We start from the raw sequence: 26296 nt of genomic DNA on the forward strand, positions 1-26296 counted from the left end.
GCTTTTCATCTGCTGTGGTTGAGAGGGGGAAGGCTGTCCCGCTTCCTGCGTCGCCACGGGTTACGGTTGTACTGCTGCTGGTTCCTGAACCCTGGCGCCGGGTTGTGACCCTGGGGCGCAAAATGGCCTTGGGGGCTGAAGTGAGCTTGAGAATGGTTCGGACCTCGGAGGGCGCCACCTTGGTTGTGCTTGAAGCCGAACTTGGGCGGCTCGACGGAGCCGTTGTGGTGGTGGTGGTGGTTGGGTCTCGCGGTGAAGCCGTGCCCCCGCCCCCCTGCCTGAGGGTGGTGCAGCTGGTGGAGGGGGCTGGGTAGGGGGCTAGGTAGGGGGCTGGTGGAGTTGGCGGGCTGGGACACGTGCGCAGGTTGGGACGTCTGCCGGTGGACAGCGTTGATGGAAGGCGGATTCTCGTGGTAAAACTGACAGTCGGGGAGGGAGGGGATGGCTATGTTTCCTGGGAGGGACATCTGGACCTGGAGAGAACCCGAAAGAGCAGAAGGTTAGATGATATTTGTTTTCATAATTCTGTATGTTAAGTGACAACAACATCAGAAATAAATCATTAATAAATTTGTGTCCTTTTGCAGGAAAACTGCATAGCATAGTTTTAAATTTAGCCCTCATAGTGTGGGTGAATGGGTTTTAGCGCAGCATGACTGACATTTGCAAAAGTCCATGCTTCTATGCGACCTGTGAAAAATCAAACCAACCTGTGGTGCGGTGGGGATAAAGCCAGCTGGATGTGTGGCCCTGAGGTCAGCAGCCATCTGCATGACTAAAGGGACAGAGGCCAGGCTGAGGGCGTGGAGCTGGATAGCAGCATTGCTGCTGGGAGGAGAATCTGACTCCTGGAAAACATTATACAAATGCACACAGATATTAATCAGGTAGCACAGACTGAAGCAGCAAATGATGGCACTGCTCTCTCGTGTTAGGAACAAAATCATGTTGAAATTGCATCGCAAAAACACACATTCCAAGTAGTAATATTCCACTTTAAATGATAAAGCAACACAGACAATGGATCAGTGATGCAGACTTAATGATTGAACAAACAAATAGGATATCAGTAATATTCTTGGGTCTTACTATGTCACTTCCAGAGCAGGAGGAGAGCGATGAGGATGATGAGGACGATGAAGAGGAGGAGTGGTGCTGAGGGCTGGGGAGGGAGACGGGAGAGGGCGAGGGCGAGTCGGCACTAAGGGGGGAGGAAGAGTCCCTCTGATCCTCCATGGAAGCCAGTATCAATCTGGCAAGGTCCTGCTCACAGGTCTCTATGCCTAGGACCAAACAGAACTACATAGTTAAAAATATACAATCTGGAATTTATCTGAAAATATATCAACTGGGTATATTTATGTTCTACAAGTGTTTGACTCTTAGACAGCTTTAAGGTCAACAATATGAATGCTTTGACAAAGTTTTTGTACTGACATCAGCTCATTCACCAATAATTAATGTTTGTACAAGTGTTTAATTGCAATACTGACAAATGGAAACACTGAAGTGGTGATTTTTCTTCTTAAATATCGATAAGCATCACTCAAGTCCTACTTTCCCCGCACATACAGTATGTGCTAAAGTCCAAGTCACAACTAAGGCAATGACAGAGACAAAACTTCACAACATTCTAGCCAGGTCCAATCAATTCAGTGTTCCTCAAGCCCAGTACACACTTAATATGAACACAAAGTTACCGTGGTTCTCCAGCTTGGCGTACTGCTTGGCACCCCACTTCTTGATGGTCCAGTCCCTATAGGCCAACACTTCTGGGCTGACCTTGATGATGCGTCCCAAAGTGCTGCGAGGACAGAGAGGAGGGCACAGTCCATAGGTTAAACAGGATGAAGCCAAATGTGTAAAAAAACAAAAACACAAAAAAAAGGCTAAAACATGACTGATAACTTCTAAAATAACATAACATAAAAGTGGGTGAACTCTAAATTGCTTCCAAGGAAAAAGGCTTACTGTAACCCTTCTGCCTTGCTAACAATTCTTCGTACGCCAGCCCCCACTGTGTGACTGTCAAATATCATGTGACTGGTTGTATTACCTTGTGGAAAAGTGTCTCCATTTCCTTTTCTGGTTCACTGACTTTGTTGAAATGTCCGTGCATCTCATTGTCAAATGTCAGCTCTTCAAAATGAAATGATTCTCCGCTTGCTGAATTTATTAGAGGATATCTTCAGCTGTATGACCGAACAAATGGCTTGTAAATCCTCATCGTTCCTCAGCTGCCTTTGTCGCTCTTTCATTGTTATTGAGAGTTTTTGTAATTGCGATTTCCTGCTTCCCCTACATGACAGTTACCTCTTTAATCTTCATGTTCCCCCCGCTGGCATAGATTGTAAATAAGAAATACGAAGCTGCAGCGGGTATAGAGAAATTTGTATGTGGCGGCGTGTTTGAGGTTTCCATTTCAGGCAAATTCGAGTTTGTTAAGAAAAGGAGAAACCAACCTGTCGTACTCTTTGTTGGGGTAGGCACGTGCCAGAGGAGACACGCCGTGGCTCAGCACCATGTAGGCAAAGTCAAACACCTGCTTGACCTGCAGGACACCGTACGAACTCCTGCCCACGTCGTTCCCTGTGAAGACGACCGAATGGGGAAAACAGCAGAGGAAGATTACAAACCAGAATAGTTAAGGACGATGCAAAGTACACTACAACCTGGATATAACCACGAGTGAACTGTGACTATACTAGAGATGAGGCTGAACTTGCAGTCTATTTTTCCTTAGGGAATGAATGAAGGTTTACTGCATAGCTTGCAACCCACCCAGCACTTCAAGCCCTACATTTCCACATCAACCTACTGTGTCAAGCCATTTCTCACAGCCTCCGCATGCATCCAAATGACCTAGGTTCAGGAGATCTGTTAAAGCGGACTCATTCTAAGAAGAAATGGTTTCTCTGAGGAAAAAAATTTGCCTTCCTTCAATGAACAGTATGGCTCTTTTCTATTTGAGCCCGTCAATTCAGTGTTGTAGAGGAAGGGTCATTCTGCTGTTGAACCTCATCCATTTTCCCAGGGACTGGACAAACGCATAATTGCCAGATTTGCACATCTTTTACACTACTTGTGGATTCACTCTGTAGAATAAAGGGTAGGAGCTGAATTAAGCAGACCACGTTCTTAAGAAAAATTACTGTGGTGATGTGTGAATGTAGAGTGCTTGGAGGATCCCTTGGTAACACCTCCAACCCAACATTTGCTCACATTTGTCTATATCCATTCACTCAATCCTCCACCCACCATCAACCTGCCTCTAACCCTCTCTTTTTTCATCTGTTTGTAGGGGTTCTTTTCTTTTCTACAACCCCTGAACACTGCACAACCAACATGGCCCTCCCAAACATCAATTAGTTGAACAAGCGCGTGTGCAACTCATTCATATATCAATTCATCCAGCCGTCTGACCTGGCTGTAGTGGATCTTCTATGCAGAGCATGGATGGCCTGTTTCCGTTGCCCATGGCCTCGATCATTTCCTCCTTGGCCAGGTATTGGCCTCCGTTCTTCACCCGGATGCTGGTCTTCAGGTAGTTGAAGTCGCGGCCGTAGAGCTCAAAGAACTCGATCAGCAGGATGCCCAGGTTGATGTTGGCGCGCCGCGTGTCGATCCGCGGGTGCAACTGTGACCGGCAGGACAGAGGGAACGCATTAGTTACACCAACTGTCTTGCGTTTGATGTTGTGGAGTTCATAACTAAGTCCATCCAGTATGAATGAGAGTTGATAGACAGCATAGAAAGCAAAATATGAAATCTACATAATATTGTGCCAGGTGTATTAAGTTAACACTGTGTCATAGTCTGAATGTGGAACCGTAGACATAAAATTGGAATGAATCGGACAAAAATACAAAAGGGGAAGGTAATTATTCAGTGGCGTGAAAGTGCTGCTAGTGCAATAATCTGCTTGTTGGCGAGTGCGTTGTTTTGACTGTTCGTTGCAGCAAAACTGATTTATGAAAAATGAAGTCCCTGTTACTGTAACGGATGTGAGGGTTTTGAGGTACAAGTGTAGCAAAATGTCAAATGGAGAGCTTTTGCATTTCTGGAAAACAGCCAAAGGGCATAATTTTGAGCCTGCGTATGTGTACCTGCAGGAAGCTGATGGCCATCAGTATGAGACTGTAAGAGCTGATGCCTCCAGTGAAGACTTCATTCAGGTCCCTCTGCAGTAGAAACTGCTTCAGCACAAAGATCAGGGGTGGCAGGACAGTGTACCTCTGGCAGACAGACAGACAAAAAATGAGGTTACTTTTGTGTTCTCTCTATTAAAAAAAAGGCAAAAAACAAGGCTTGTTTTCTAAGCTTACCTTGAGGTAGCTCTTGATCAGCTGTGCTGCTCTGACTGCAGTCTCCACATTGAAGCTGATGTCCACTTTCACCTCCGTCTCCTGGTCAGTCAGCTTGATGATCGGCACCTGAGAACAGGCCAAAGTTCAATCTAAATCAATCCAGAATTAGGTTGAGAAAACATGCAACCTAAATAGTGAAAATAATAATTCTATAAAATGTTTTTTTTAAAAGTACACTGTCATTGTTGGGTTCTCGCCACATTTTAGTGAAATGGTGCGATTTCTTTTTGGATCAATTGCTTGATGACTCAATTGCTTGAAATACACAAACGTTAGCTCAATTTACCCTAAAAAGCTGCAAGAAAAGCACTCTTTATGCTTTACCCCACACTGTTAATGTGCTTAAAACCAGAGAGTTTTCACTATTCCTTTGTTCTGAAAAACAGGGTTATGTTTAGGTTTGGGTTTAGGTTTGGTAGAGATATTTTATGAAGTGGAGGTCATGATGAGAGACAGTGGAGCAGTTTCTCTTAGAGTTAGCTTGGTGCGTTTCTTAAGAAAATCCATCTGGTTCAACAAGATGGACCATTTCATAAAAAAAAAGTTTATTAAAAATGGGTTAGAAACCATCGGCTGTGGGTCCCAGATTCAAAAATACTTAGACTGACCGTGGCTTTGTCCAGGACCTTGATGGGATATGGTCCTGCCACATTGTGTTTCCTCAGGGCCTGTTCCAGTTCCTGGAGTGGAGGATGGTCCCACTTTCCAAACACCACCAGGTCAATGTCACTGGGATCAAATACAATTCGTTTATTGCAACACATAATGATCCACAACTCATGAACATGCAATGCCAGGGCCCAGTTCTTCATATGTCATTTATTTAATTCAGACTAATACGATGAGAGCCATTTCAAATTACCTTGCTATGTGGTACAGAAGCTACAGATCCATAGAAAATACTCTATTAGATAATGTTTCAGCCTTGTGAAATCAAAGATGCTCTTGAAGGCCTCAAGGCTGAAACGTTATCTAATAAAGAGTATTTTCCATGGAGCTAGAGTGTGCAAGATACTTTATTTTTTTCCCTCCCGTTTACTTCCAGTGATCAGCACCTATCAACAATTTTTGGTGTGCGTTCTACCCTACTGCCTGGTGTACGCACACTGCATTTCCCTTACGCAGGGCTCTTATGGCTATGTGCCACGTATGGTGCGCAAACTACAATTCCCCTAAGTAGTGCACATTGTAAAAAGTGTTACACATGAACTGTGGGGGGAAGTTCAAATAAAACACACAGAGCCTGGCTCTTACAGAGCTCCACCCAAGCACCTGACAAAGGGAACATGAGTAGAGTCAAAACCATGATCAACAAGCATACATTTGTTTTACTGCAGCGGAGCAAGAGTTCCTAATTGAGGGTTATGAGGAACATGTCTAAAAACATATCTTAATGAAATGTAACACTGCCAAAGCCTCTAAAATAAGAGCCATCGTGGGAGAAAATTGCAGATAAATTGAAGGCTATAAGCTATTTACAATTGCATCTATAGATCACATTGCACGTATATATATTTATATATATATGCATTTACCCATTTTCATTGTGGAAATGGCAGCACGATGGCAGGATATTATTTTTCTTGCCTTAAATAAGCCCAAAGCCTATCATTTCTTCTTCTCAGAGTCAGCACTGACCCAAAAAAGATGTGGGAACAAATCAAAATTTTTTAAATATATACTGTATATATATATATATATATATTTTCTTCAAATTGGTAAACTGTAAACAATCCCTTCTCGACTAAACTCTTATCAATCTCTCAATCCACATTCTCTTCTAAAAACGTATTTATATTATTTATTTATTTAACTTATTTAACTTTTATAATTATAATAGCACCTTGATCTATTGGCTCCTCTCTACAGAAACACAGCCATGTCTGGAAATTTGTTCATGATTGGATAAACTTAAAAAGGAATGATCATAATCCAGCTAACTGACTAAACCTACGTTTTTGCAGGTTTGAGTTTAAGGAGTTGATGCTCCGATGACAAATTGGACTACATTTTAAGCTTGCTTCAAGGGACAGAAAATCCTGGGCTTATGTCAAATCGTTAACAGAGATATCCAGCTAGCTCAATAATCCACATATGAGGAACGGGGCCCTGGGATAGACAAATACAAACACCATGAGAGCCCATGACAAAAAGATTGAGTAAAATTAGAATTCCAGTAAAGTGGTTGTAGTTGTGCCACTGAACAAGCATATGGGAACCATTTTGGATCTCTCACAAAAAAAAGGACATGAACAAACCATGTTAAACACTTTTCTCCAATATTACCTTGTTGGGAGATAGAGTCCTGTGCTGAAGCTGCCAAATATCTCCACCTGCAGAACACAACAACAAATTAACAATGACTCTAATTTAAGTCACGACATGTCATGGTTCCTCATGCTCGAGCAAAAACCACATCCTTGTAAAGCCTGCATGCTTCTGATAGTCTGATAATTAACTCAATAGTGACGCAGTGAATTCTGAACTCTTGGAGGCATAGACACAAAGGGGCTTCAGCTCTCTTATACATTTCTTTAGTCCCCCAAAATGAAATGATGAAAAGGTGCAGCATTTCAGGGTGAAATCAGGGTGCTCACGTTGAAAACACTGACTTCGCACTGGTTAATTACAGTTTGGATGGGTGTGCATTCCTTTCTGTTGTCAGTTTAATTTTCCATGATGAAGATTATCAGGTAGGCTATGAATAAATTGACAGTGTTAAGTGAGGATAAGGCAAACTGCTGACTGGAATACATATTGGGCAGTGCTTCTATGGATTGTTTTTTTATAGATGATGGTGGCAGAAATTATTAGTGACTGTGGTGTCAGATTTCCTTGTGAAAAACCGTATTCCCTGGTCAGGGGGTCAGAATCCACAATAAATTCAAACCCTAGCATTGCCCCTGCTCAGAAGAGCAGCACAAATCGTCTTTATAGAAAGAAGAAAAAAATAAAATCAAATTCACAGTGAGGCCCAGTGGGACTTCTCAAGGCCAGGATTAGCTCAAAATGTTTATAATGCTGACCAGAAAACGCTATTTGTTACCAAGTATAGCCTGCCTAACATTCTGCTGGCAATATAAGATGGAAAATAATTCACAAATGTTACTTGGGGAATGCAAGTGACATGAATAATGATTACATCTGGCCAGCTCTGTTTGGCCTTCTAGTGTAAACCAGCCTGTTGACTGCCAGACAGAGCTGGCCAAACAGAGTCAGTAGGGTGCAGTGGACGTACAAACACACACTATGCAGGATAATAATAAAATTGATTTACATAGCACATAAAACAGTTTAACAAAGTCATTTACAACGCAATAAATCAAAGTGAATATGCTAAATAAAAATGTCACATTAAAAACAGGGTTAGATAATAAGAAAACAAGCAAGTCTAGAGATAATACGACTGGTAATCAACAAAAAACAAAAACCTGATTTAAAAATGTAATTTAAAATATGGAGGAAAATGCAAGTTCGAAGAGGGCCTGATCACCTGGGTCCATAAGACCAGGAGGGCCCTGTGTGAGGATCTCAGGTTACACTCCGGCTCATAGAGGGTTAAAAGATGTGAGATGGAGCCAGGGGCCGGCCCAAGCCAAACCCACAAGTAATCAGGACAATCTTAAAACCCATCCTAAACAAGCAAACAGTGTATATGAGCTTAAAAAAAAAACTAAAGAGATTGCACAATCCTGTGACAAGCGCTTACTCTTTGTCAATAACCTGGCAGTGGAATTCTGCACAATCTGGAGTCGTGTCTCAGCGTGTCGACTGAGATAGAGAACAGTATAAATAGGGATATGGGTTTAATGTATGGATTTAAAAAGGACCAAGAAACAGCCGAGTTTCCCCCGGCCAAAAACAAGGACCTCAGCTTTGTCCAAGTTCAGGTGAAGGAACTTTTGAGACATCCGGTCCTTGACATCAGCTGGAGAGTCACAATACTTCCAAATTACTTAGATTGTTTGGTTTAATATCATGTTTGTCAGCATATCAGTAAAAACCGATGCTGTCGAGTACAGCCAAAGAACAACAAAGAGCAGCATTACCCCAAGAACTGAGCCTTGACGTACACCACATGTAATCACCTAAGTATACATTATTCATTTTTAAATATTAATTGTTGATTTGCACTACATCTCTGTTGCACCTTGAGAAATTATATTTCGTGTCACTGTGTACAGTCTCTGTATATTTAGATTATGTAGATTTATGCAGCTGAGATGCCAATAAAACTGAACTTGAACTTGGATACAGTACAGCTGAGTATCTTTCATACGTCATTGACTGATTCGGTGTTGTGTGCCTCCAGGCTCAATGTGCAGCACATATACATTCAGGCCACCTGGCTAAAACAGTATCTAGGCCAGAGTGGAGTACAGCTCATACAGACAGGCAGCAAAGGCATGCTGGCTGGCCCACTGACACTCACCCGCGCTGTGGGCCACAAGTCCTTGATGACGCCCTCTATCCTGTTCACGACATCTCTTCGCATCGCCTCCTCTTCGGGCCGCGGTGACATGAAGTTGAAAAAGTCCACTATCTCCTCGTGAAGTCTGCAAGGAACAAGGGAAACGGGACTGTTGGAATCAGGCTGATTTACATGGGGGAAAAGCAGCAATGTCATAGTGAACTCTGAACGATCGTGGACTGCATTGTGAGATGTATATTTGGAATTGAGGTGGGTGGTATTAGGCCTACAGGAAGAAATGGCCTATATTCCATGTCAATACACAAAGGAGTTATGGGCAATAACTGCACCAAATGTTTCTGCTTTCAAATAAAATGCACACATTTGAAAGTGAAAATGGCAATAAAGCCTGCTGTTGTTACAAATGTGCATCTAATATGTTAATTAGGCCTGAGGTTCATAAAGGTTTGCATATCATGGGCCCCTACTTAATAAGATTTTGTCAGACAGACCCCCAGATCAGAGGACTTTTGTTTTTTAATATGATTTGGTGAAGAACTGGATATACACACTGTAGGCCATGATCAGAATAGACATTCCCATATATATCCTCCCAATGTCAAATTAATTAAACAATACTGCAATAAACTCATTTTGCTGGGGGCCCTCCTGGAACTCCTTTGAGGCCCCCTGGGAGTCCCCAGAACTCACACTGTGAACCACTGCATTACACAATAAGTCATTCATTGTAAAATCTTTCCATATCTCCTTACCCATTTATACCAGGGCTGTACCGCCTCGTTTTCCATAGGCTACAGGAGGAGTCTGAATAGTTCCCATTGCAGCCATTGGATAGGAGCTGGTTGATGCCGTGAAAAGTGTTGGCTCTGTTGAGGTGCCTCCTGCGCCCAGATGAATGTGGCTGATATTGGTGGTGCTTGTTCCCATGCTGATTTTTCAGTCCCGTGGGGGTGTGGCCGCCAGATTGTTGCATGCTGCGACAATGTTGCTGAACATTGTAAAAAGGCGGAGGAGGGTATTGCTGTCTGAGATTATTCACATTGAACTCGTGTTCGCCGTAGTGTAAAAACCGGTTCGCCTCTTCTGCAACGTTCAGGTTGTCGATTTGCAGAGAGGAGCCGGACGGCGACGAGCTCTCGGCCTCCGAGTCCAGAGAGGACGAAGACGGCGACAACGAGCCCTTTCTCCGGACACTTCTCCTCTCTCCGCCGCCGTCTCGCTTCGGCAGTTTCCCTAGCACAACCCCCGGCGGCGGCGGTGCGTTTTTGCAATGCTCGCCGTTTGAGCCCGGGGAGTTTGCACTTTGCGTGTGAAAGTTGCGTTGGTGGTGGTGGTTGTCGATGCCGAAGTTCGTTCGAAATCCCTGAGAGGTTTCCCAAATGTGCATCCACAGGGAATTGGCAGGTCCCTTCTGCTCCGGCTGAATCCAAGCGGTCCTGGGATCCATTGGACTTGAGTTTACGGAGAATCTCTCCACGGGAAAATGGCGAGCAAATTGGCGACTCAAACAGTTAGCACTCGTGGAAACAAATAAATCCTACCGTGCTGATTTACTTGTTATCCTCGAAGAGCTTCATGTCCGGAAATCGGTTTGGTTTTTCAAGCGGCTTGCCTAACTCCACTCCCCATGTAAGCCAGCCAATATGGCGCACCCAGCAGCACGGATGGCCCTATACGCATGTCTGTGGGATTTAAATCTTTGAACACACCCCTTTGGACTGAAAGCTGCGTCAAGCCAACCAGAGACAGCCAGAAAACACCGGAAGTCGCGCGATTTCCTTTAGTATTCCTTTGTGTATTTTTGAACATCCATAGTATATACATGGAATCTTGAGAACCTTATGGCTATTAATATACGATATGAAAACGACCCTTTGAATAAAAGGACAACTGTATTTTCATTCACTTCAGATTCATCCTTAAATATATTCTGTAGTAACTTTTGTGTTACGGTCGTCAAAATGGCTTTTATTTTGAAAGCTACAACCGGAAGCGCTACTTGTTATTTTGGCTAATTTGACAGTGATCATACGGCATAGTAGTGATTTGACTGGATCATTAGTCGCCTCCTCTTTGTCACTAGTATACGGGACCGCTACAGCATGTAGTGGTTAACGAAAAGGTGGACAAACCGTGACCTCCAGTCGGATATCGATGCCAGGCAAATGGCCTCCAATATGAAAAAAGGAAAACATTAGGGCCAACCCCTCCTTAAAAGACCCTATCCTCATGTAACCGGTATCATAAATGTACCTCATTTAGGTCGGCGTATGCAATTTGTAATCTCACAAGGAAATTCCATAACATACTGCAGGGAAGGAAATAAAGGAGCCAACTAACACGTCGGAGACCTTGCTCTTATGCCAATGTCTTCATGCATCTTCGTCATACCTAACAGTAGGCTATAATAATAATAAGCAATACTTATTTATTTACCCTATTGATGCTTTGTATAATGAAGTGTCTGAAGTTGCCAGGCCTTGTTCTAGCCTATGTTGATAGTTGGGACAATCTTCCCCTGGAGAAAAAAATAAATGTGTGGCATAATTTCAGAAACTTTCTCAGTGATCCTCAATGCTACAGCTGTCTAGTATACTTTACTTGCTGGGATTTATTGTACACCAACAATAAATAAAAATGAATATATGATATTAACATTTCAAAAGGGGGATTCAATTGTTTGCCTGCTTCATCTTACTGAAAGTTAGTTTATGACTAAGGCTTGGGCAGGATATTATGCAAAGGCTATTGTCCAGCAGCTGCAGTAGGCATCTGAACACAGAATTCACTGACCATGACCAATCCATGAGTGCCTCTTTAAGGCAACACCAGGGTTTATTTCAGAAGAGTTCAACCCACCACCACCCCTTTAGGAGGACATCTTTATTGAGGGAAGACCAGTGTTTTAGATCAGAATAGTTATATAATTTTATGTAAGAGCTGGCTCACAATAAATACAGAATGTACAGTAAGATAGAAATGACAAAAAAAAGTTTTTTCTTTTAATGTGAAAAAATTAAATAACTTCTGAACTATTAAACTATACAAAATATTTACCAAAGGCATTCATTGATACAAAAATTGACATCTCATATTTACAAAGATTTACATGAAGAACAATTTACAATAGCAGTAGCACCACAAATAAATCAGAACCAACGTGAACATGTTTGAGAGTGTTTTTGGAGAGTATTTTAGAGTTTTACCTGAGAGAAGCAAACAGGCAGAATCACATCAATGCATTTATTACAGTGTGTCTACAGGTTGCAGCAAGTTAAATTATATTTTTTGAAGACCTTTTAAATGTTGATCAGAATAAAAAGGCCAATTTTGCCACAAAAATACCCTGAGGCATGAAAACAGTAACAGCATCAGAATAGAGGAAACTGTATTTAAGACCTAAAGGCTATATTCAACTATAGTCAAGACACTGAAGGCTTATTATTTAGACAATTTAAGACGTTTTAAGACTTATTATGGACCTGCAGACACCCTGTATTAAGAAGACAGTATGTAATTGAAAACATGTTTGTGTGCGATTGTTCTTGCCCAGTTCAACCTGTCACCAGAGTAGGTACAGAATGAGGCGGGTTTGTCTGTGTGCGTCTCCCCCTCAGCTCCTGACCTGTCTGCACACAGAGGCTATCTGGTTAATGCAGCTGGTGACGGCAGGGGGGACGCTCCGAGTCGTGTCCCCTCTCCACCCTGCGAGGGCCTCCAGGGCTTGCTTGGGGTTGCAGGGAGACAGGTCGTAGACGCAGTAGACGGCCGCTAGCTGGACCTCCCATGGAACGCCTGGATGGAGGAAGAGGTGATGGGAATATGAGCAGGGAATATGAGCCTCTGTCTCAATGGAATTGGATGGCAGGGAGAAATTCGGCAAAACAACACACACTAGAGGCTGTGTATCGGTTGCAACAAAACTGGATCATCCTGAATTCAGTGTGCTTATTCATATTTCATACCTTCCGCCTGTCCATGCCTACAGAATGTGTTGATGACGTTTGCGACAGTTTTCACAGAGGAAACACACCTCTCCTTAATTCCCAGATGACAAAGGCGTCCTATTTAAAAAAAGAACAGAAAAATTTATGAAAACCTTAACTTGTAGTTGACAGACATTTTCAAGTTATGGTTTAGGTTATTTGCACAAAATGTTTTAGATTATGCCATAATGAGAGAGCTCAGATCCTGTGTAGTGGAAATTACTCACCATGTCATTTCTACAAAAACAAAAGCAAAACAACTGACCTATGAGTCTGAGGACGGTGGCGACGGTCACGTCAGAGACGGGTGTGTGTTGGTCTCTGGGCTGCGTCACCCAGGTGTTCATCAGCGGCCACAAATCTTTGCTGTAAAAGCACAGACGATCAGCACAGGTGCACACGCTGCTTGTGTTTCATCAAGTTTCATATGTTTTTTTTATTTTCTGCATTTTTAGGGGAGGGCTATTGTGAAGGAAGGAAGTGAGGAGGAAAGCAAGCCAATATGGTTTAGGAGGAGGGCTATTTTGAAGTAAGGAAGGAACAAACGAATGAAGCATGAAGCCAATATGGTAGAAGGAAGGAGGGAAGGAAAGAGAGAGTGACTGAGAGAGTAAGCTCACCCCAATACATTGTCATAGGTCCACTTCCACTTCTTGTGTGTACATAGGAGGTCGAGTGCGAAGACTTGCTCCCAAGCCTCAGTGTCCAGGTCGTCCCCGTACCGATCGTGTTTTTGGAACGACAGGCTCGACCTGGCCCGGACCTCTGACAGCGTTGTGGAGATCACCTGGTCAATGTCACAGGGAGGGTTCTGAGGAGATGCAGACAAATGTGTCTTTTTAAAGAGTCCTTTCTGCTTAATTAGTTAGGAAAGATGGGCAAGAGAGGGGATGATGTGATAAAGACCATGAACGGAATTCAAACTCATGTGACAGGTATACAGGGTATATATTGACCAGTGCTCAATCGCCCAAGACAATGAAATCGAAGGGAAGAGCAGAACAACACAAAACAGCAAAAAATTGGAGAAGGCCCCTTTGAGTCAGTCAGTCACTTCATTAGAAATGTCCCTACCATCCCTACCAATGTGTACATTACCTTGTCCCAGCCAAGGTATGCTGAAAGGCAGCTGAGGACTTCTTCTGGTGCTTTCAGTTTTGTGACAGCATGTATGGCCTGGCACAGAGGACTACTGTGTGAGAGGACATTGGGCCATGTTGTCACCATAAACAGGACCAGCTTGGCAGAATCTGGGAAATCTGGAGCAGGAAAGAGATAATATTCTATTAGTCCTAGAATACTAGTATTAATAAAAAAAGAAAAAAAGTGGCGCCCAGGCATTAGGAAGGTCAATCAGTGATCATTTCAGCTCCAATTTACTACTTAAAGTAAAAAGTTAACTGAACAAAGCACTATGGGTTCCAATCAACATGGAATTTGAAGATAACGGCTTAGAAAAACAGGCTTCGGTGGCAACATCACCCTCTGGTGAGTTTTACATAAGAATAGGGGACTAAAAATCCTAAAACCACACAAGCAAAAGGGCAAAACATAACACTATTAGACCCCAATCAGGATGACAAGCCAAGGAAACACTGTGAAAAAAACATGACTTCAGCCAAATAATTGGAAACATAACAGCATTAGTAGGGCAACAGCATTTCTTTTCTGTCACAGACTGGGGCTTTAACCGGCAGGCAGAAAAAGCCCTGGATGTCATATTTACGGCATATAACACATGCATTGTTAACCTTCTCTGAGAATGTTGTAGGCCAGGTTGTGAGCCTTCTCCCAGTCTCTCCTCTGTCGACAGATCCCTGTGTAGACCCTGCATAGGGCCTGCAGGTGGTCTCCACTGAGCACCCCTCTCTTTGTCTTCAGCTTGTTCAAGATGGCCAACATCAAATCATCTGCTATGGCCTGGGGAGAAAAGGTACAACATGCACTTACATTCATGCAATATAGGATTTTCCCCCCAGCTGCAGTGCACAGCCCGCTCCCCCCAACAACAGTGTAAAGTCACTAGGCTATATTATATCAGCCCTGCTTCATGCATCTGCTCCCTGCTCACCCATGTCTTCCTCTATTACCACCTTCTCCTCCTCCTCCAGAGCCTGTATTTATTTGATAAGCTACCTCATTATGCATTACCACAACAATAAAAGCAGAGGAACTGTACTACTTTTGTAAACAACTGGATTTCCCTTCAAATCAGCCCCCTGACTATAGAGAATGTATATAAGCATAAAACATCATACTTACCCAGCTGTTTTGACAGAACTCAGAGATGACCTCCTTCTCCTCATCTCTGAGGACAGGCTTTATGGGTAGGTTCCCAACATATAGGTGGCTCTTGATCACAGGCAATAGATCAAAGCACTGTTTTTCGATTTTTCCCAATGAGTTAACTATTAGAGTTTGCTCTGCAGGTTTTCCACCTTCCATGGATGGAGAGGTCTTTTTAAGCCCTTTGGACGTTAGATTCTGAGCTGAGATAGTCTCATCTGGACTGGTTAGGGTGGAGGAAGGCAATGCCTTGCGAATGAGACCACGGGAGCTGCTCTCTAGCCTGAGCCATTTGTTGTTTTTGGGTTGGGGCAAACTAACGGCAGGTCTCTTCTCTCCTCTCAGCTCTGTCTTGGTGAAAGCTGTGGCAGAGGAGTTGATGGTTTTAAAGCCAGACATCTGACCGACAGTTGTTGTAGGTGTTGTTCCACTCTCTGAAGAACAAATGCTGAGGCTGACATTCCCTCTGAGAATGCTTAGAGTTCGGGCACGGGCGGAGAGTTCCGGATACATGGTGTCAAGGATCCTCATGGAGTTTTCCTGAGATGGGCTGGAGGATGAGGAAGAGGAGGAATTAAAAGCAGACAAGGGCAGGCGACCTGGAACTGGCACAGCATGCTTTGGAGTGGCAGAGCCGAACTGAAGCGGCGATGAGGGGACTCCGTCCGGAGGAAGTGGACTGTTGAGCGATGGGGAGTTTTGCTGCTGACTGTTGCATGTCCTGTAGGTCTGAACTGGAGTGGTAGGAGAAGCCAGCCTATCCTTGGGCGAGGGAAAGGAGAGTTTCCCAATAGCCTGCCTCGGGTTGATTGGTTTGACCATCTTTGGAGGCGTTGCGCTCAGAGGGGTTAGCAGAGGAGGGAGTGGAGGGCCCATTTCAGAGCGAACTTGGCCTATGAACTCTGGTTGAGCTGTAGTTTGTGCAGGTGTACCTGCTGTTGGGCTAGTTAGGGAGGCCCTTTCTCCAGTCATGTCTGGGCTGAGTCTTTCAAGAACTACTTCACATGAATCTACAGATTTATTTGGTCCACTTGTGGTAGCAGCGCTTTGCTTCAGTGAGGTAGTCTGGCTAACAGTCGGGCTAAAAATATATTTGCCCACTTTCTTGTCATCTGAGTCTATTCTGTCCTTAGGCAAGTCTATGAGAACAGCTTTTTCTACGACATCTTCCTCCACTGACTTGGGCACAGGCTCTACATTTATTGTGTTGGTTGTGAGGTGTTCACTCTTAGTCACAGACAAAACATCATTCCCTCTTTCTGGCTGTGTGTGAGGTTTCAAAGGTTGCAGTTTGACAGTGGGTAACAGACACGAAGGACTCAACTGCCTGCACAAAGAATGCGTACTGTTCTTCATTGATTCACAGCCAACAGTCTGTATTGTCTCTTGGGAGTCAGAAAGCCCATTATGCTCGGCTTTGACTGTACTGTCCAACGTCTCCGTGGGAACCTCCTTTGTGGAAGGAGCTTCATCATTTGCATTACCAGATTCCTGGTGAGTGAGGTGCTCTTCTGCATCTGCCATCTTGAATAGTGCGGACTTCTGAGGTGAAAGCCTTCCAGATGCTGTACTAGCATTTGACTCTATGGGAGAAGCTGGTTCCTCAACCGTTTCGGCTTCATGTGCTTCATCCCCATTTGCCTCCCCAGGAAGTTTCACTGAGACATCATTTTCATTTCTCTCTTCAGGTTTTTTATCGGAGACACCGCTGATGCCGTTGCTCACCGATACCTCAGACAAACAGGGCTGATCTTCAGGCACCTCTGTGTCCTCGCTAAGAGACCCTTTAACATTAGTCTCCTGGGACTGAACATCCACCTCCATGGCGTCTTGATTGCCCAGTCCCAAACCACTTGAATCTTGACTAGTTTTCCCCTTTTCTGCATCATTTGTAACCTCGCTGCCTTGCAGAACGCCAAGGCATGTTGTGGAAGTAATTGGCTGTGTATCTGATACTGCTTCAGAGACTACAGCGTCATTACTTCCTTCTATTGGTTCTACTGGTAGTAGTGGTACTTTGGCACCAGTGACATCACAAGTACTTGCTACTGTATCCATCTTTGCAATACCCGCTGATTCATCTCCCCCTGCCTCTCCTTGAGTCTGCTCCTCTGATACTCCTCCAGTATCTCCAGTGTGACAAAGTGGAGTTGTTGAGATGCCAGTGTCCACAGGCAGACTACTGTTGGGTTTTACATTGGAGGGTGGCTCTTCACTTTCAGCAGTTAGTGAGGCTATCTCAACCAAAACTGTTATGTCTGATGTGGAAGATGACGATGATGACGATGCTAATTGCATAGTTTTAGGCCATTGGTCAGTTTGCATGACTTCTTGATTTTCTATCTCTGCATTGTCTGCACCATCTCTTTTTCCCTCTGTTTTAGTAATGTCATTCAACTCATGTTGCCCAAAGTGCTTGCAATTATTTTCATTGAAAATGTGTTCAATCTTCTGTGTTGCGACCACTGGCGAGTCCATAGTTTGCTCTGTCGGTAGTCTAGAAGATTTCGGATGATGGCTCGACTCAGGTGTTGTGATGAGTAAGGAGTGCTCTTGCTGAAGAGGAAGGGAGTCATTAGTGGGCTGAGGACAGTTTTCCTTCTCTCCATCCTCTGTCTCAAGAGAGTCCACCTCTCTGTCCTGAAAAAAATAAGAAAAAAAAGACATAATACACACATTTTGAGAGGTGATCATAGATTCTATCTGCTGTGACTTTTCTGTAAATTACTTGTTCATTTATTTCTGTGGATTTTTCTAAGAATTGGTGCAAGAATTGGTGCAATATAATAAAAGGATTAATAGCAGTAAGTTGTACTGGCTTAGCATTATAAGCAGGGCAAACTGCCTATCAATCAGCAAGAACTGATATTCAAAGAATTCACACTAAATATAACTTAATTCTCACCAAGTCAGGCACTGGGGATATGCAGGGAAGCAGCGGCTTAAACAATTCCAGTATCTCTTCAATAGAAATTCCGTGACTGTCCAAGTCAGTAGATGAGTCCTCCATTATGTGTTCCTTAGACCTTCGCTTGCCTTTGTTTGCAGTATCCGTTTGTTTCTTGCCACCTTTGCACTGCGGAGATGTTTGGCGCTTGATGGCTTGCAGCACACATGGAGTAGGCCTTGATGGTGAACAAGTGGCTTTTGACTGTATGGGGAAATATTGGGATTCACGGACTCTGTGAGAAGCAGACTGGGACCGGTCACATTTACCCAGCTGAGAGTGCAGTCTGTTTTCTGGAGGAGAGGCAAACACCTGCTTGGAACCGACCTCTGAAATCACAAGAAACAGAACAGTGGAATGCTGGATTACAAATGTTTACTGATGACTTTGTATGCAGTTTCCTCATCCTGCACAACACTTAATGAGGGGATTGAAAACAACAACATTTGACTTGATCCTCTTAAGTTTTCAGGGGCTGGTTAAGAGATATGGGTTCACATCAGGATAGAGATGACACGTTTTACAATATATCTACCATTATAACAGTTACAAATTGAGAACTTAAACTGAAAAAAGTCATGAAGAGGGCCGGCCTGATACTGTAATAAGAAAAAGAAGAGTTATGAGAAAGAAGTAAAAAGAAGAATATCAAAGATGGCGAAAGAATATCAGAAGTCACATATTTGCCCAAATTACAGCCAGCACTGGTGCACGAGATTGTGTCATGAATTCATTGAGTCAGCTGAGAAGTGGGTGGACTAGTGGTCGTTTCATACTAGACCACCTCTGGAGGTAGTGGGTGATCAGATTACAATCTGTCCTCAATGCGACTTGGGTGCATATGTGGTTAAGCGCTATCCAATTACAATCTGATCATTCAAGATGTATATTAATGGCAGATGTAAAGGGGGTCTTACAGTCAGACTTATACTGTGGACTCAATTTTTGAGATAAAATAAAAAATACAAAAAAAACCCACTGGATTGTTTATTGGTGAAGGTCTGAAGATAATTTATAGCAAGTTTGATGTCAGGTGAACATAAAATGTGTGAAGACTTAGCTTGAATTACTTCTACAGTTTTCAGAGAGTCCTTGACTTCATAACTGACTATAAGTTACAGTGAATCAATGATTCTTCACATATTGATGGATGTATTGAGAATAGTAGAGCTCTGTAGGATGTACCACTGATTTCTTGCAGATTTTTGAAGTTTTTAAATTATATTGATTGCTGTAGAACCACTATGAGGACAATTGGCCCTGGATATGTGTGCAAAGTCTTTGTGCATTTTCATGCATGGGAAGGCAGTTTTGGTAATAATAATAATAAATATAGCCGCAAGCGGCGATTGAGGGGTCCAAGCACAATTTGATAAGACAGACAGATAGACAAAACATTACAGAAGGTAGACAGACACACTCAAAAACTGACATGTTGTGAAGTGTGGACATGCAGTCTAACACCGGCTTTTGTGCTGGCCCGTGACTTCTGTCAAGTCAATCTTTTCATATGGTCATTTGTCCAAAAATTAGAAACTTAAGACATTACGCTTAGTTATCACAAGCTTAGTGGTGTGAGGAGACAGCATTACCCACAGGATTTGAACCTGTGATCTTTGGCATGGTAGACCTATCCATTAACCATTAGGCTACTGAGTCCACAGGGGGGCAATGGAGGGAGCACAAAGAAATGGGGCCAAGTAATGAGACTGTCAAATCTATAGGCTATTTAGAGCCTTAGAGTATTTTTACTATGGTCAACTATGGTTACAATACCACCAAATGTTGCATGCTACCTCAGAGTTGATCTGTGCACATATGTACCAAATTTGTTTAAGGTAGGCCAACAACTTCCTGACTTATGGCCATTTTTGTATATTAGTATATTTGTATATTGCCTTGCCTACAAAATTTGAAAGCCAGTTGTAGCAAAACGGTATGGACTATCAAAAAACTGCTCGATAACTTTTGTGCAGGACAGTCCAGACATGCTGTGAGAGAAAATTGGTGAGGATTGGACAAAATATGTAGGAGAAGAAGCGAAAAAACTGTTTTGGACAAAATTCAACATGGCGGGAAACCTTATGGGCCATTTTGATTGTGGCTCATACGGTCAGACGTTATAGGCCAAAACATAAAGTTGCTTGTTATAGCGCCACCATGAGGCCAATTGACTTGGGTTTCGTTGCCTGAGTAGCGGCTGAGACTTTCGACGTATCTGACAAGTTTGGTCGCTGTAGCTCTTACGGTTTCTGAGATCCAGATACTTTTAGGGCAGAAGAAGAAGAAGCGGAATAATAATAATCCGAACAAAAACAATAATAATAATAATAATAATAATAATAATAATAATAATAATAATAACAACACAGATATACAAGAGGGACCAGCAGAAGAGCTGCCCAGCCCCTAATAACGATGCCTCACCAGGAAAGTGCAACGTGTTTGCTGACTGCCGCTGCTGAGGTTCCACACATTCCCACAGATTCTCCAGCAGTATCCTGAACTTTTCTGTGGAACACACACAAACATCCACACAATGAAACATAAAAACTAGAACAATCTGCTTTATGGTTAAATGTAGTGTATGTGAATAGTTCATCCAGTTAATGTAATACATCATACAAAGCAATAATATAAGTGAAGCCAACTGCATACCCTTGTCCACTTTAGGCTCCTCAGGTACACTTGCTTGAGTTGATGTGCTCATGAATTCTGTCCAAAAATAAAATCATAATAAACATTTTGATATTGTTTGCAACTCAACACAAGTGAGAATAAAATGCTGCTGTTAATGGAAAAAACCTTGTGACTGCAATTTCAGTGAGTACAGCAAGTTTAATCAAACTAGGGTCCTTGAAACCCATTCAAAAAACATGATAAATTCTCAAAAAAGCGTGGTCAGTTGGAAAATTAGGCTATTTTTCTTGTATCCTGAAAAGCTGACATTGAAGAAACAAGGTTTAGATCCAACCACAGCGAAAAAGAAAGAAAGAAAAGAAACAATTTTTCTTACCTTTACTCCTTTCTCTCTCCAATCTCATCAGTCTCACCTGCCAGAGGGAAAAACATATTAAATTAAATTAAACAAAAACAAAAACAAAAACCATTTTCAATTCAGATCTGCTATTTCACTTCACCGGGTACTTGTGATGTACACACATAAAAACCTGCTGGATTGACAATCACTTTGCCCACTGGGCAAGGCTTCCATCGGGATTGCCAAACAAGCCCTTTCTTGGTCAATTGAGGTGCCAGTAAATAAACAATTTCCCCAAGTGGCTAAAAGACCAAAAATGAAAATGTAATATGCCTTTCAGTCAACAAACTATTCAGTTTGAAGGCAGAAAATGTATATTCTAGCAAATTTTGACAGTGGAAAAAAAGGTCCCTTTGGACTGAAATGACATGTTTTTAATATGATGAACTATTAAAGCTTGGACATTTTTTCCCCCACTGACAGAGTGTTGCATCTAATGGTAAAGGGACATAGAGGTCATCACTGCACCTGAAGATCATCAATGTTTCTCCCTAGCAGGATCTTCTCTCTCGTCAGTTGAGATATTTGCTGACTCTGATTGTGAACTGATTCTGAAACAGAGGAAACAGTGGAGCCATAAAATTAGTTCACCATAAAGACACACATCAAAGACATTATGCACATAAAATATATTTTTTGTGTTGTGTAAGTTCAAATTTTCAGTACTAACCTTCAAGCAGTCTAAGTTGATTTTCAAGGTTGCTCTTTCTGTTGGTGGAAATAACATGCAAACGTTTAGCATAATTTATGTTTTAAATAGTTTAATTGCTCCTTTCTCACAAACAAAAAGAGATAAACAATGCAGCAGACACAAGCCCCGGACAGGACTGGACATTATAGCTCAGTGATGCGATCAAAATAACACAAAAATGCAGGACCTAGTGGGAGACAGGTGTGAAAACCATAAATGGATAAGTATAGTGTGTCAAAAGAACAGAAATCACATCCATAACATAGTGTATTATAATTCTTACATGCTTTTTGTCTTGGCATTCTCCGCTCTCAATTGTTCAACTTGATTTGCTAGTGCCTGAGATGTCTTCAAAGATGCCTGGAGAGGTGAAAACACAAAGTTACAGAGATTATGTAGTTTCCTGAGCTACATCTAAACAGAATAACATAAAGCTCACGAGAACAAGAGTATTGGCCTAATATCTCTGGCCAGTTATATGACTGCAACAACCTCCATATAGAACTAAAAAAGAAGGAAATCTCTTAGCAGATGAACCCTGAAAAAAAAATCGAAATATGATTCACTGAGTTCTAAACTACGCCATTTCAGCATTACAAAACATTGCGTTAGATAATTTAAAACTTTTCAAGCAAAACTTGATCTGCTCAATTGATTCAAGGTTGTTAGGATGGGCACTGTTTTTTTTTTTTTTTGCATACCTGTGTTTTCAGCAAGTCATTTTCAAGTGAGGCCTTCTCCCTCTTCAGGTGTGCATTTTCAAGGGTCTGCTTTTCTGTCACTTCTATGCATTTGAAAGACAATTTAACAAAAAATCAGAGGCAAATTTCACACAATCTTGCTCTATAAATGGTGTGTATAAATTGTGCAATCATAAGTTGGAGCAAGTTACAATAGTGAATAGGGTTGCAAAGGGGTGGAAAATTTCCGGTAAATTTCCGGAAAGTTTCCAGTAAATTTCCATGGGAAATTAAGCTGGGGAATTTTGGAAATATTCCAAATTGGAAACTTTCCATGGGAATTATGGGAATTAATGGGAATTTATGGGAATTAACTGGGAATTGAGGGTAATTTAATGGAAAGGTATCATATCCAAGCATAAATATTTGTTTTGTTATAAGCAGACATCCATCCAAAATAATAATTAAAACAGATTTATTTGTAAGTAGAACTTTATCAAGTGTTAAATATTTTATTGAACAATCAATTCTTTCATTGAAGAACAAAAACATGAATGTTGAGTTAAATATTACTCATCCCCCCGACCCAACCCATTCAAAAATTAACAAAAATGCAGAGGAATGCACAGTGCATGTAGGCATGTAGGGGGCGTGGTCTCAACAGCCCTGCAGTAAGCAGTGTGCTATGTGTGCATGTGATTGAGGAATAGCATAGATATTCAACTGTACTTGCATGATATCTGGTTGTTTTAGTCAGGATTATGCTAAAATATATTTTCCCCAACTATATTTAAGTTCCCTATTAAGAGCATACCTTCAATTTAGTAAATTCCTGGTTTATACCCGTTTATTCCCATAAATTCCCGTTAATTCCCATAAATTCCCGTTAATTCCCATGGAAAGTTTCCAACTTTGAAAATTCCCGGAATTTTGCAACCCTAATAGTGAATGCCAAATACCTTCCACATCTTTTAGCTGGTCCTCAAGTTTCTTATTCCTAAGGATAAGAAGCAGAATAATTAACATTCCACAAAAGACATAATTCAATGTACGGGTATGGTCTAATTAGGATGGGTGTCTTCTCTTACTGTGCCATTGTTTTGTTGTTCTCCTCCTTCAGCTTGTCCATCTCTTCAGACATCTGTCCATAGGACTTCAGAGTGCACTATAAAAAATGAACACAGTAGGGTTATGAAAAATGCAAAAAAAAAAAAAAAAAATAGCTGGAAATATTGGGTAAAATCTAGGGAAATTCATTTATAGATGGGTGGGATTTTGTGTTGCAGTTTTGTAAAAAGAAGTGTAGTCCTAATGTTTAGAGACATACAAATACATTATGATCACCATTAAGAAACCCCTTTTAAAAAAGGTGTCCACAGATATAGTTCATACCTTCGTTTCTTCCAGTTCTGCTCGCACCGATTCATAATCTGCATTCTGTTTCTCCAGAGTAACTAATTTGACCTGCAGCTCTTCCAGTTGTCCTTGGAGCCTGATCGTTTCACTGCATAAAACAAGTTGGAAACAGGAATGTGTTAAGCCAGTTGTATCTAACATAGAGAAACATCATGATGATCTGTGTGCTCTGCTGCCTTACTGAAGATAGTTGCCATAAAGTAACCAGGGCCTGACCGGTATCAGTGCACTAATATTATTGTCCAATACTGAGCTTTCACAGACACAGTCTGTCTATACTGGTATTTGTTTCACTGATAATGCACCAATAACAGCAACATAATTAGATTAGATTTCAGCCCAATGACTGATTGCGATTTTTATATTTTTTATAGTTTCTGTACACTGGACTTTCCAGAACAGCAAACAATTCTAAACAAAATGCCAGAATGTGTGTACTTTAGATTTCAGCACAAGTTATGCAGAGCAACAGAATAGCCACAAAAATAAATCAACTACCTTCTATTTACATTCATGCTCAGGCTGTTTATCAAGGTATCCACATAGGACAATATTTATAGAGGTTCTGAAAACTAAATACTATAATCACTCATCCCTCAAAAGCCAGAGTCAATTTCCTTTGTTAAACCAATGTTTCCCAGCATTTCAAATCCACAAACATGATTAGAGTATGTTCCCTCAGTGGTGTAAGTATCAAAATGTCAAGGCAAAACATTCATCTTTAAAATGTAGGTTGTATGTACCTTTGTGATCTTTGAAGCTGTAATGAACTGTCAAGGAATACACTTACAGACAACTTCACAAAGCAAACAAAAACTGCAACATAATTATGTTTGTTTACTACCAGTCGGTTGGACCAAGGGAATATGTACAGACAAATCATGTTATATCAAAAAGGATATCATTGCACTTCTCTTGATATTCACTCAGCAAGTGGCTAGGAAAGGGGGGAGGAAAAGCATATTATGAGCATCATTATTAAATTATCTTCCAGCACACACACTGATTCAGACAGGGTGGTACTGGGTTCATACATTCAGACCACATGACAAAAGTATGGCTACATGCTCAAAGAGAAGAGAAACTTCAACTCAATTATGATAAATATGAGATTGTTACATTCGGCCAACTTTTCAAATTCATCAGAATCTTGGCAATTAATAAGAAACAGGCTACCAAGATTCATTTTTGTTTATTTTTGTGAATTATGATAAACAAGCCCAAAAATATCCTCCCCAATTAATTTGTTAAAATTAGGTAAGTTTCTATTCTTTTCAGACTCTAGGAGAAATTACTTCATGCATTTAACGTTATTTTCATTTCATTGTTCCTGTATTCTTGCCTCAACTGCAAAGCGCTTTCCCACCTGCAGCTGGTGCAAAAGGTAGACTTAACTACAAGTGGAGGGATAGATCTCATAACTCCAATTTTAGCTATCTTACATTGGCTTACAGTGGAATTTTGTTAATTTTGTTGCATTTATTTAACGTTAACATCACTTTATATAACGTTAGCACCTTTACTCTTATCATGCCACCAACCAGAAGTCTCCTTCAGACACAAGAGGAATTGACAGTTGAAGAACACAGAATGCTATGGTAACGTAGCTAGTTAGCTAACACGGACGTTATTGGCTAATACTTACTCAGAATCCGCAATTTTCCGTTTTAGTGCCAGAAAGGACCCCACATATTCGTTAAGGTTCTGCAATAAGAGACGAAGAAGAGAGAAGAAACATAATAGTCAGGAACATTAATAACTAAACAGGTCCAGGTTAGCAGGCAAGATAAAAACAGAACAGGCGCGTCACCGCCTCTTCTTACCGCCTCCCTCCAGTTTACACTAAACCGGGTAACTGTTACCGTTACAGAATTCAATGAAGTAATGGAAAATGCAGAGACAGCCTGTGTTTAAGATTCAGAGGTAACGTAAACAAGACATAACTGACTCGACTGAAGAAAGGTGAACTCACTTGGTGCAAAACAGAGCAGTTTTGACAGCTTCCAACTGTCGCGTCCGCTGCAATTCGAACGATTTTGGATTGATTCTCTCCTGGCATCATGGTAAGATACACTCCCCCGAGTTCCTCAGATTGTTAACTTTATAGCACAAAAATTAATAAACAGGTCGCCGGGACACGACATCCAGACAGGTTCATAACAACTTCACATTTTCGCGTCTCCCACGTTGACTAAGGACCCACGTCAGGACCCCAAGGGAGGAGCAAACAAAATGCCGGTCAACACACACACAGACAATTTCTCAGCTCGCCACGTCGTAAGCAGGTTTTGCTCCTGCTATTGAATACAATATTACACAGACAACCTTCCAGTTGTATATTTGATATATAACGACCCGGAATGTGATGTTTAGCGGTTTTTCAGATTTTGGTTCAGGCACCTCGTGGTACAAAAACAGGGGGCGTTGGAAAACAACTCGTGATAGAAAGGC

General features: G+C 41.8%; 3 protein-coding genes across 3 annotated transcripts in view; all 3 read right to left on the reverse strand.

The window, feature by feature from the left end:
- Positions 1-5: 5 nt before the first annotated feature.
- On the reverse strand, positions 6-10246 carry LOC139640051 (terminal nucleotidyltransferase 4A-like). Its single transcript, XM_071514211.1, has 12 exons — positions 9552-10246; positions 8800-8923; positions 6654-6700; positions 4976-5096; positions 4326-4433; positions 4107-4235; positions 3424-3637; positions 2463-2589; positions 1701-1804; positions 1090-1283; positions 711-848; positions 6-473 (listed from the first exon to the last, which is right to left on the reverse strand). Exons 1-12 carry the CDS (start codon positions 10244-10246, stop codon positions 6-8), a joined length of 2469 nt encoding a protein of 822 aa, XP_071370312.1.
- A 1449-nt stretch (positions 10247-11695) lies between these two features.
- LOC139640052 (little elongation complex subunit 1-like) lies at positions 11696-22525 on the reverse strand. The gene is made up of 16 exons (XM_071514212.1): positions 22451-22525; positions 22033-22109; positions 21729-21766; positions 21527-21609; positions 21035-21071; positions 20677-20733; positions 20446-20529; positions 17977-18347; positions 17596-17711; positions 15048-16971; positions 14537-14705; positions 13884-14044; positions 13406-13596; positions 13051-13151; positions 12765-12863; positions 11696-12594 (listed from the first exon to the last, which is right to left on the reverse strand). Exons 5-16 carry the CDS (start codon positions 21060-21062, stop codon positions 12413-12415), a joined length of 3483 nt encoding a protein of 1160 aa, XP_071370313.1. The 5' UTR covers positions 21063-21071; positions 21527-21609; positions 21729-21766; positions 22033-22109; positions 22451-22525; the 3' UTR covers positions 11696-12412.
- A 988-nt stretch (positions 22526-23513) lies between these two features.
- The window catches only part of LOC139640053 (A disintegrin and metalloproteinase with thrombospondin motifs 16-like), an 8828-nt gene continuing 6045 nt past the window's right edge, over positions 23514-26296 (reverse strand). Inside the window, exons 6-7 of the mRNA XM_071514213.1 lie at positions 23822-23933; positions 23514-23594 (exon numbers count right to left, since the gene is read on the reverse strand). Of these exons, the coding sequence (XP_071370314.1) occupies positions 23514-23594; positions 23822-23933 (193 nt within the window). The remainder of the gene's footprint in view (positions 23595-23821; positions 23934-26296) is intronic.

This window comes from Centroberyx affinis, unplaced genomic scaffold (genome assembly GCF_046629955.1).
Source record: "Centroberyx affinis isolate AG114_WGS23_722 - 3 ecotype Tasmania unplaced genomic scaffold, CSIRO-AGI_Caff_v1 ptg008248l_1, whole genome shotgun sequence".
Taxonomy (NCBI): Eukaryota; Metazoa; Chordata; class Actinopteri; order Beryciformes; family Berycidae; genus Centroberyx; species Centroberyx affinis.

What these genes read in the sequence shown, in the direction of transcription:
- LOC139640051 (XM_071514211.1), bottom strand. Translation starts at nt 10,246, where the DNA reads ATGGATCCCAGGACCGCTTGGATTCAGCCGGAGCAGAAGGGACCTGCC. An exon ending in CGCCAAGCTGGAGAACCACG is followed by an intron (nt 1,284 to 1,700) that starts GTAACTTTGTGT and finishes GTTTGGTCCTAG; the next exon opens with GCATAGAGACCTGTGAGCAG. An exon ending in CCTGCTCTGGAAGTGACATA is followed by an intron (nt 849 to 1,089) that starts GTAAGACCCAAG and finishes AATGTTTTCCAG; the next exon opens with GAGTCAGATTCTCCTCCCAG.
- LOC139640052 (XM_071514212.1), bottom strand. Translation starts at nt 21,062, where the DNA reads ATGAGATTGGAGAGAGAAAGGAGTAAAG. An exon ending in GGAGCCTAAAGTGGACAAGG is followed by an intron (nt 20,530 to 20,676) that starts GTATGCAGTTGG and finishes TGTGTTCCACAG; the next exon opens with AAAAGTTCAGGATACTGCTG. An exon ending in CTACAACATTCTCAGAGAAG is followed by an intron (nt 14,045 to 14,536) that starts GTTAACAATGCA and finishes TTCCTGCTCCAG; the next exon opens with ATTTCCCAGATTCTGCCAAG.